The sequence below is a fragment of the Bactrocera tryoni genome, chromosome 2 (genome assembly GCF_016617805.1).
Source record: "Bactrocera tryoni isolate S06 chromosome 2, CSIRO_BtryS06_freeze2, whole genome shotgun sequence".
Lineage (NCBI taxonomy): Eukaryota > Metazoa > Arthropoda > Insecta > Diptera > Tephritidae > Bactrocera > Bactrocera tryoni.
Window position 1 is genome coordinate 65,952,965 of NC_052500.1, and position 12,194 is coordinate 65,965,158.

Consider the following 12,194-nt stretch of genomic DNA (forward strand, 5'->3'; position numbering starts at 1 on the left):
CATATTTTCACCAACAAAGTCATCACATACAGCGCACATCATAACACGTAGTAGTCACCAAGACACATAAAAATCTTATACCAAGCTGCCGTAGCTTCTGGCTTAGTCATATTATTATATGAACTGGCCTTACCCTGACAACAATTTCTCTCTTATTGGCCACAGTTTTCCGTTTCTGGGCACATGATCCCTTCAGTTATTGATACAGTTGTTGACAGTTGTTTTCATTGCCAGTAATAGTCGATATTTTCATTAATTTTAACGATACTTTCGACAATTGTTTTTCCAGACTATGGTGCATCTTTGATATAAAAATTACGGGAATCGAATAGAGCAAAACCAAAATTTCGTTCGGTCCAGTATGTTCTCTTATAAATTTGGCAAATTTTATTTGTCTAAAAAAAAAATGAAGTTCAATACGAAGAAATATTACAAATATTATCAGTCATAAAGATAATAAACCCAATACCGTGCGTGAAACCATCATACTCAGATCAATAGTTTGACGGTCTAGATATTAAGTTTATAGCTGTTGGCTTATTCATTCTAGATACGAGGTTTAATTTCTGAGTACAATTTCCTGTCAGTTTCATTTGCATAACCTAGTCCTTATTAAAATGGTGACAAGATAAATATATATGGATGTATTTATCCTCTAACTTTTTAATATTGTAATTTTTTTTAAATATTGTTAAGTAGAAGTTTAAAAATTGCTCTTCATTACCGCGGCATCTTTTGTTCCGGAAAACCGCGCTAAAAGTTTTAAGTTAAGACTGAACCGACCTGGTTGTCACGATACTGAAACTGCTTTAAATTCGAGAAAAAGTTTATTTTGAAAATTTATTATGACGAGATAAGTTGGAATATCTAAACTACCAAAAAATGATTACAAAAAATTTGTATTTTCTCAAGTTTCTAGAAATTATTGATATTGATACTTTAAAATACTTAAATAAATTTGATTTCAAGCAGTTACTATAACCTATAACAATTTCATAGAATAGATTTTGTACTTGTATGCCTTAATAACCTCATAATCACCATACACCACTGTCTGCCTAATTTGTTAAGGAGTCAGTTGGGTAATCTGGCCTGTTTCTTAGACATTTTTTTTTTATAGAAATTTGTAGTCTACAATAGAACATTTTTCACATATGATGAGGTATAGCGAGGAGTGTAGAAGAAATTTTTTTGGAATTTTTTTATGACATCTGTCGGAGAAATGGTTGGGTGAATGAGATGCGTTTTTCACTGGCGGACACGATTTCTTATGTTTCGATCATCTCAAATACAAAAACCTAATTTATTCTTAAAAAGTACGTGAATAGTTATCGTCCCTACTAGAATCATGAAAAAATGTTGATAAATAAAAAGTAATTAACGTTTTTTTTGTAATATTTCCCCATGTTTTTTTACATAAATTTTATCATAACATTGTCAAAAATTATAAATCTAGTAGAGACGATAGCTAGGCGTTTTGTGAACATTAAAAAAAAAAATTAAGCAAATCGGTTGCGTAGTTCATGTCCGCCAATTTAAAAAAGTGTGTTTTGAGAAAAACGCGTTTAAAGTTTGAGGTATGCACTCCGTTCGCTACGAACGTCGAGCGGTATTATTATTTTTTGGCATTTTTCGAAACCTTACAATGGTAAAGTGGGTTTCTAAATTAATTCTAAGGGTATAAAGGGAGAGAAAATCCAAAAAACAAAAAAAAATTAAAAAATATTACCTTACAGACCCCTTAAATATCTACAGCCCTGTATCTTTCCAGTCAGGTTTCATTAATTACTGATTATCATACTTCTGTACTAAGTAAGCTTACTGAATTCTTGGATTTATAGGTTTAAATTGCCTATCGACCTTGAATTAAAACTATATTTTGCTAATAGTGTTATTCGGAATATTGGAATCAAAGCTGATAATAATCAAGAAATATAAATATATTTCTGATGTTAGAGAATAAATATGTACGCTGCTTAAGAGGCGTTTTCCAAAAAATACTAAAATTTTATTCTCTTTCTTAAAATTGGATATAATTTCAGCAATAGCAAATTTGATCGCAGAAGACAAAAGAGGGGAAAAGGACTAAAATTTAGTTTAAAATAGTGTCACCAATCATCGGTATTTATCCAACAGCTTTCCTTGGAAACAAAAATAAAAATTAAACTAAGTAACAGAAATATTACATTACAGCTATTACTTTAATAGAATCTTTATCGCCACAAATTTATTGAGACCTAGAAGGAAACGTTGGAGACCCTATAAAATATATGTGACCTGATCTACGAAAAGGGGGCTAACGTGCGAAAACTAGTTTTCTGGGAAAAGCTGTTAAAAATAATCGTCAGTTTTTCGTTATCTCATTAATTGTTCTCCTTTTTTTTGACACCTAAGCCCCCTTTTCGTAGACCAGGTCACATATATATATAATATACAAATGATCAGCGTTACGAACTGAACTGATTTAGTCATATCCGTCAGTCGTCCGTCTATCTGTGTTTGAGATATTGATCTGAAATTTTATAGGAATAGCCGATATCGAACCACTAAAGCGTATAGTTGACATTCAAAGTGATCTGTCAGTAACCTTTGCGTTATAATAAAAGCACCTGTTAAGAGCCGAAGTTAACGTTTTTTTTGCTTTTAAAATTATTTTTCTGGCATAAAACATATTTTCTGAATGTGTTATTACTTATGTATGTCATGACAGATATTTTTTCGGAAATTTGAATTCTTGCTACCAAAATCTAAGCTTTCTTTACTTTCTAAATGTTAACAACTATAAGTTTTCTGAATTGAAAATCTAATAAAAGCAACTGTTTATCTTTTTTCATTACAGCAAAACGCTAGTAAAAATTAGAGCGTGAACTGGACAGTCACCACTATCTCTTTCAACGCTTACGCACACACATAAATCTACATATAAGCATTACGCGCCGAGCTGGCAGTTCATGCGCCAGCAGTTACGGTAGCCGCGAACGTAGCAAACGTAAATAAATGCAATGCGCGTGTAGCGTAAATTATTATTATGATAATAAATTAAACTTGCCATTAATTTAGAAGCGAACGAAGAAGCTGCCAAAGAGATAGAATCGCAAAAGCGGCGGCGCAAGCAAGCCAGCAAGCAGGAAACGTAAACGTAGTGGAAAGAAGTAGCCAAACAGCATAAAGTGTAACAAGCGAATAAAGTCGTACAACAACAACAATATAATAATAATAATAATAAAATTACAACAACAAACAAACGCACAGCGCATAACAAAGCAACGCATTGCACGTAGCATGCGTTGCACGCACACACACACAGAGACACGCGCTGAATTGTAATTGCAAACTGAGTTAAAATAAAATGGAAGTAGCAACAACAAATACGCATCATCACAACCATCATCATCATCATCAGCAGCATCAACATCTCGGCCATCAACTACATCATCCAGCGCATCGCTTGCCAATGGCCAAAGCACAACCACAACAACAACAGAGCAGCCTCATAGTGAGCGCCGCCAGCGACAGCGCGACGCGCAATGGCAATAGCGGTGGCTCGCCGCGCTCGCCGTTCCAGCGCGAGGTGCGCGAATGGCAGCGCATCGATCCAGATACGGGCGCTTTGCTGAGCGGCCGTTTAGAGGCCGATCGTTGGATTAATGGGCCGTTGAATAGTTACGGAAAGGTGAGTGCGCATCGACAAAAATAATCATACCGCAATATATATATACATATATGAGTATGTATGCCGCGCGCTTTTGTAATTATAGTATTTGTGGCATGAAAGCGGACAACGCTGAAATCTCTAGCTAGAATTACGGTAGTAAATGTTGTTTAAGCGAAATGCGTTGCACGCCGCACTTGATTGATTGCTGTGCGTAAACGCATGCGTGCTAGTTGGTGTAGACATATATATATCCATATATATATATATTTATAATATGTAATTTTAAGTCTCTGCCGCACACTTAATTGCGTTGCTTGCGCGCGCGCAGTGTTGCCTGCCATGTGGCAACATTGTTTGCAGCCAATTTATGACCGAATGACTGACTGTTGCACGCATACTTCATGCAACATTTATCTATAAATATATATACATACATACATATATATAGCATATTAACCATATGTATAGATTACTTGCAACGCTACCCTTTTTGTTGGACAACATGCAATGCTTGGCTCACAGCGCTGTGCCGCAGCTCAGCAGTCTGTCGAGAATTGACTGACAAGTCGGCAAACACTGACAGCTCATCAAATGTTGTGGGCATTTTTGCGCAATTTGTTTGTTGTTTTTGTTATATTTTTAATTTATTTATTTTTGTCTTCACTATTTATGCTCATGTACATAGATGTATACGCGCCTTTGCGTTGGTCCAGTTGCAGGGCGTTGCGAGTTTTAATTAAAAAATAGTCCGCTAAGTGGTTTTGTTGCTATTTTCATTAGACTATGTGGTAAGGACCAACACCTCTACAATTGGCAGCGGCATATTTTACATATCTGTCAGAAGTATGTATCATTAAAAGATTTGCTGTATGACCCCTTACAATGTATTGTAAAGAACTTTGTGACGGAAATACTTTAAGCCAGGTGGGTTCTGTGCCCTATCTAGTATAAATTTATCAAATTTCACCTGAACTGACAGAAAAACCCTACATTTCCCATTTTATAATACAAATTTCTTTTAAAGCCAACGCTTAATTTCAATTTTCTTCAGCGAATGTTCTTTAATGGCTTCAATTAGCTCATGCGCTGTTATTTTCGAATTCAATAGATTCATATCGCCTTCCCGAAGCAAATTTCAGTTTTAAAAACAGAAAAAATTTCATAAGAAAGAAAATCTGACGAATATGATGACTGAACGATGACTTTTGCTTCATGTTTGGCCGATCGTTCACTCAAAATAATACTACAAAGCTATCTGCATCTTCGTGCTGACAAATCCATGGTCCACAAATCCGGTCGTTTACGGCGAATTAATTTACATAAATAGCTGCCTCATAACGGCCAAGTGGCCTTTTGATGCCGTGGAACGTATTCATGGAGAAATTCTCACGACATTCAAAGCAAATTGTGAGCATCAGCTTGAGTTTTGACCGACTTTAACGTGATTTTTTCCTTTTGGAACGTGATTCGCTAGATAGTTGGACAGTTTCGATGGCATATTCTTAAGCTCACGTCTTGTCACAGGTAAAAATTCACATGATTAACCTGCTGTTCTCAGCTACATTGCCAAGCTTCATACCTAAAACATTCATCAAGATGTGTTGAGTCGATCCGCAAGACGTCTTGAGATCTCCTGCTGTCCCTCTGATGGCATCCCACGATTTGCAGGTATTGCTTCTTTAATTTTACGAGTATGACGTTATCGTCATTAATAGACGCATGGCACAAGTTTTCGATGACTTTGTCCATCATTGAATGACTTGTGCCACTCGAAAAAAACAATAGTCTTCGCGATATATTAGACATTCCAAAACACTTTTTCAATTTTTCATTTTGTATGATTCCGTATCCGAGATTCCGTTGGAAACACAAACTTTCAAGTAAACTTTTTTACATGTTAAAAATCGCCAAACAAACCTTTGGCGTTGTAAAGAAACAGCTGCCAAGCACATACTGACTAATATATGGTTATCAAGCTTCCCACGAATATAAAAAGAGTTATATTTATCTCGATAAATGTTTTTATCAATTCGGTTTGTAAGCGCAGTTCCAGTCGGAATCAAATTCGATCAGATGAAAGCTCAGTTTCAGATTCATGGATGAATTATATCGGCTGTGAATGCAATGAATTCATTCTGTCAAAAGTCCTTTTCTTTATCTTCGTGAGACTATTTAACAAATTTTTGGGTTATATTTCCCTGATCACTCTGAAAATTATCAACATGCGATGATTTCTTGAAGGATTATTAATTAAATACATATTGACCAGAGTAGATGTTCACAAATTTAAGAGAGCTTCGAACGTCTCATAAGAAAGGGTGTATCGTCTATATAAGGACTATAATCTGTTTTAGTTTGGCAAAGGAAGTATTAGAAAATCATTATCTTTTATACAAACTAAAAATTCTATGCCTGCCTAATAACAAATATTTAGCAACTTAGTAACAGATTCAATGCCTATCAGTTATAGGCAATACTTTTCAAAGAAACTTTCAACTTTCGAACGTTTCATAATGTACTGAACACCAAAATGGACCCAACTTTATCAGTACAGAAAGTTAGGAGGCCCTCATAGATAACCGTTACATTATATTAATAACTATGCAACTACCTACGAACTAATCATATAAAAAGAAATGTCCTCGGCATGACTTGAGAGGTATCTCAGTATAATATAGCAAGTTATTTGGATTAATCATGGAAAGAAGTCTTATTATCTCTCAAAACCTGAGTTTATGGTCAGTAGCCAATCAATGTAATTAGTTACGAATTCTCAGTTCAACGAAGTGAATTCCAGTAAGGATGAGAATGGCTATTTACCAGATATTTCGTGTATTTTAGACCTTGTGTGGGACTAAATGGGCTTTTCGCGGTTCTCAAAAAAGGGATGATACTTACAAGGTATACTGCATTGACTAATAGCCTGTAATGTGTAAGCTAAGTTTTATAAATAAAAACTCGATATTCTCAAGATAGTTAAGAATACTCAACAGATAATAGCAGTAGTCTTATAGAGAGAGAGAGAGAGACCAACATCTTGTTCCACGTAAAAATTATCTACTATACCTATAAATTGGAAAATGGCTACACCATTGATATTCTGTGAAGACTTAAAATCCAATACTGAGCTCTAGGAAGATCTCTTCTTAATATTTTTTAAAAAGAAGAGGAACCACTGAGTGGAATGTAATGCAAATTCTATGTTTTAAGAAATCAAATTTACTATATTCTCAAGTTAATAAGGATTACTCAAGAAACACTCTTAGTTATCTTAAACTCCAAACCCATACTCCACTAAAAGATTATTTCAACACCCAATTGGAAAAGGAAGACACAATAATTATTCTGTCTAGACTTAAAATCGAACCTTGAAGTCTAGGAAGATAGCTAATTGATATCTTCAAGTTAGAAGAAGTACCAACTTTAGTAGGTTTATCATTGTAGATACATACAACCAGTAATGAGATGCTGACCTTTGGGCTGCGACCAAACCTGTCCACACTGTCCGCATTGAAATCCATCGTCGTAAATGTAAATGGCATAAGTTGCGTAAGCCTCAAGTTAACATCAAACGAACGGCATTAGATTGGAAACCTCATGGGATCTGCAGACGAGACAGTGCAGGTAGCATATGGAGTGGTTATATTGTTACAAAAGCGGAAAAAACAAGCCATTTTTGCAAACAATTCAAACTTATAGATTTATATAATTTGAGACAATATGTTCCACCTAGAAACTTTGGGATTTTCGGTCCATTACACGTTTTCAGTAAAGTAAAACATATGTTGGAACGAATTTAAATCTCAATTCCCTGAATAGTAGTCCATTAGGAGTTATTTGACTTGTTATTTCCTGCCGTTAGGTGCCGCTGAACTCTAAATATATTTTCATTAATCATAACTAAGATTATTTAGTTTATATTCCCATAATTCTATTCCCATTTTTTTCAAATTGCAATATTTGGTCTCGAAACTCTACCCAATAGAAGACGTTTCGTTTGAAGTATTTATCAATACATGAAGTAATATATTGAACTAAAAAATCAAACTGGCGATAACTGGCGCTGCTGACGAAATAAATCGAAACAATACCGACAGCCTTTATAAACCGGAAGTTGCTTGCCACCAAAATCATTATAAGGTCTTCTAAATAACTTAGGAAAAAACGTATTCTTCTCTTCGCAAGCTTAAAATCTTGTGTTAAAAAGAAAGACTCTAATGAAAACCCAAAATCCATATCATCACGTCTACGAAGACGCCACAAAATACACTTTTTTGTATTAAAAGTTTCTACGAACGAACATTTTATTTTAAATTCTGTTTGTTTTGACATAAAATATAAGTGATCTTTACTTTTAAAACCCGTCAAAATGCCGCAGGCTATACCATGTAGTTATAACTAAAGCACTTGACCGTCACGCTTTTCAAAACTCGATCCTCTCAAATAACGTTGATTACTTCAATTTCATGCAGAGAATCATTGAACTTGAAAATAACTGGGTTTTACCCAAAAAATAACTCCAATGTCATTTTAAGAGCTATTTAGCATAAATATTGAGCTCCTGCTGCTGTCAACGGTAACATTTGAACACATCACCCATAAACACTATACATTCTAAGCCAGCAACAATAAGCGGACATTTCGTCAGCTAGTTAAGGCAGAGAAGAGATACCGAAACATACAAGAAGCTTCAATCGATAAGTGAAATTTATTGTGGCGGCGAAGATCAGAGCACAGCTTGTGGTATGTTCTTCAAGCACACACACATACATACATACACATACACATTGGCAACACACCCATTACATGTACGCGTATATGCTCATGAAGCTACAAGAAAGCTTCAAATCACAATCCCAAGTGCCTATTTAAAAGAAAAAATTGAAGTGTTCCACGCTATGTCTTAAAAAATAAAAAGCAGCGAGGGAGATAGATTTGTTGGCTGCAGCGGCGATAATTCGCTGCTTAAATTGTGGCGAATCCAGTGAAAAGAAGTTAAAAGTTGTAAACTCAATTGGCGCTGATTTGTCGGTATTGGCTTGATGATCCCTGTGCTGTGTCTACGATGGCGGTAGATAGAAATCATCATAAACAATCGGCGATTCGTTGTGGCAGTGACAGGAGCGGCGAACTATAAAGGTAACGCCAAGTGTCAGAAGTTGACATGGTTGAATAGAGTGGAAGAAGAAGAAGACCAACCAGTGAATAGCCGAATTGATGAAATTGACAGTTTTCTGCTTCAATTGATTAAGGTCTTTTGTAATATGGTGATGCGGATAGACTTTGGAAGGCCAATATATATGGTTTCATAGGTATCATGTTTCTCCTTAATTTTTGTTGTTTCTGAAGCTGTATGTATATGTCTATATATTGTGAGTGAAAGAAATTCCCTGTGATCACTTTGATGCTTTTGAGGAGTTCACGAGATTTCAGCAGTAATATAGTTTTAATATTACAATCAGAGAACTCAAACTATCGTTTTTCCTTCGCTTGTAAACTTATGAAAAGCGATGTTACGTTATTTTTGAATTTAAATGTCAATATATGTATATGTATATACTTGTAAATCTAAAACTTTATATCTTTACACATACATATATCGCCTGCTTTTACATGAAAATCTCTATCTAATTTAATTCTATATTTTTTCCATAAACATTTCACCGAAGGAAGTAGTTAATTGTCTGTGAAAAGTGCAATCGACGTGGTCGTAAATTGCAATGAGCCAGATTGAGTTTAGGTGTCACTTTTAAATATATACCAGTGATTGTCACTTTAAAGGTGGGGGAAAATGTAAGCGTCAGAATATATATGTGTATACATATACATATATGAGAGTATTGTCAGTAATAATACACATCTGCTACCATATGAAGGTGTGCTTCAAGTGTTTGACTGTGTATAGTTGTGGTGATGTGATGTGTCTGATGACATCCTCAATTAAATAGAATTTATTACACTTTATTGGACTAATGACTTACATTAATGCACGTTACTATATATAGTGTATACACTTATATATCTACCACACTTACTTATATACATACAAATATACATATGTTGGTTATGGAAAACAAATCATTAAATTATTGGTCTCACGGTACTTGAATATTTAGATAATATTTTTTCTTGGGAAAGGTGAAGTGGGTGAAATAATTCATTTGATTTCCAAAGTGTTTGGAGATGTTAGTGTCATTAGGAAAATTTAATTACAAGCTATTAGCTTTAAGGCAATTAATAATGTGACTGACTTAATTTTGATCTCTAAGTTGAGACTTCTGAAAAATTAGCTTGCTATTGATTTTTTAACTCTTCTTAAGACTCCTCTTCCAAAATTATTGACTAATTGTACGTCCACCACTATTTTTGAGTATGTTACATTGGTTTATAATAATGAATTGATCGTTTTTGAAGAGCATTATTATAAAGCTGTATTAATATTATATTAAGCGACAAAAAATCAAGCTTCCTCTTAGAAATATTGATAACTACGCCTAAATTTGACATTATCTTAAGAAAAACTTAAGTTTTAGCTCTTTTGGGAATCAAAGCAAAGTCAATGAAGTACTGCTTATATAATTACGATATCTTTCATTACACTCCCCAACTGAGCACACGATGTATGTCTTCGGCAATGTTTACGATTCCATTAACTCCTTATGCAAATTTCTTAAATAATAGAAAAATCATATTAATTTCGACCAGAGAACTTTGTAGAGCTAACGTTACTAACTGTTAACTGAGCTAAAGTTACTCTACAAAGTTCTCTCGTCGAATACTAAATTCAGAATTAGTAATTTCTTAGCAGTTAATAGTTCGTTTAAAAACCACACCACAGATTTCAATTTATGCCTTAAAGTCTATCATCTTCCAAGATTGACACTAAGTTCAAAAGGAACAGAAGTTCAAATGAGTGGCTAGCAATTTCTTATTAATGGTCAGCATAGCCCGAACAAAAGATCCATCGATGTTGCGCTCATCTGCACTGAAGCTATTTATAATACCCTCTACACATGTGTATTTCTTATGGCATATACTATAATGTCTTCAAGTATTGTACCGTTTACATGGGCAATAATTCGGTCCAAATTTTGTGAAGATATTCTGTACAGAGACTTGATTTTGATCGTTTTGTTCGTATGAGAGCTGAACGGCACGGGCAGCAGGCAAGGTTTAGAGTATGATTCGCGATATGTATATAGACCTCTACGACATCCACCGATTGAGCATACGATGTAATTCGCAAAGATCTAGATATATTCTCTTAAGATAAATATTTTTACTGTTTAACTAATTTCAAGTACGGATTTTTGGTTTTTTGTTCAAATTGAAAGTAATGCGTTTCAGGAGAAAAACTTAATGAGGGTAAAAGAGAAAACCTACAATAAGTCAAAATAAAACAGAATTTTATATTTGTGTGTCGAACTGAATTACCTATGCCCAGAGATTTCCAGAGCATCATAATGGGTATGCACTGTTGCTTTTTAAGCTCAGGATATCCAAATATCCAACCAGTAGCAGCAGATGAACCTGCAAATTTAAATTAATTTAAAATTCTCATTCTAGTAAGACCATTCGCTGAAGACAAAACCATTAATATTGCTTGCAACCAGAAAAGAGTCAGAGAAGAAGTATAGCCATACGTTTCTTTCAGTATTTGTAATTTCGGTTTCAAGGGAAGGAAGTGTCGAACAAATGCGCCTAATTGTAGGCAAAAAATTATTTCAGAAAGATTTTAACATCAAAAAGTTGCCTACATTTAGGATGATACTAAGGAATATTGTTAAAGAGATAGGAATTTAATTTCAAGTTCTTAAACTCGTAATCACTAAATAGCCCCTAACGCCGCGCTGCTTTAAGGGTGATACCACTAGTACCGTCATAAAGGTAATTTTTTTCCACTTTTAATATGGGATAATAAAAACCGATCTCATCCGAAGTTTTGCCTATATAGTAAGAGGTATTATTAAACTACAAAATAAAATTATTATATTATTATTCATATTTGAAATGAAAAAAGTATTTTTTTTTTATCCAGAGCATAGTACAAAGTTTTGAGAATTTTGAAAAACTGAGGTGTAGGCTTGGGTTTTCTAAAAACTGCCATTTTTACTCTTGTTTTACGACATCAAAATAGTTAAAAAAATGCCAAAATGCTACTTTTCTCGGAAAAGCGCTCTCTCTTGATCATATTACCAAGCTCCAGGAGCACTTTTGGAAAAAGCAGTTTGTCAGTGAGGAAGATTTTTCTACTTAAAACTACATCAAATCTAAAAACAAAATAAAAACTATGATTGCCAATGAGGAGTGTGGGTGATGAACGCAGAACTAGCTAGAACAAATTGCTTTCAAAAAAGTCGTGGCTTAAAAAATTTCAATTATGTACTATCAAAATTCTCCTTCCTTCAAATGTTACCAGACAAATATTGCAAGTCGAAAAAGTATTTTTGTATTTCTAACTAAATTTTAACTTATTTTTTTATATTTATACTAATAAATAAAAAAAAACAAATATGTACCATACCATTTTAGACGACCA

At 34.2% G+C, this 12,194-nt stretch overlaps 1 protein-coding gene across 7 annotated transcripts in view; it reads left to right on the plus strand.

Annotated features, from left to right (window-relative positions):
- LOC120767633 (pneumococcal serine-rich repeat protein) overlaps nt 1–12,194 on the plus strand; it is a 164,238-nt gene that overhangs the window by 103,916 nt on the left and 48,128 nt on the right. For all 7 annotated transcript variants that reach the window (XM_040093795.1, XM_040093793.1, XM_040093794.1 and 4 more), the window contains exon 4: nt 2,840–3,673. In XM_040093795.1, coding sequence (XP_039949729.1) covers nt 3,350–3,673 — 324 coding nt within the window. In that variant the 5' untranslated portion in view covers nt 2,840–3,349. The remainder of the gene's footprint in view (nt 1–2,839; nt 3,674–12,194) is intronic.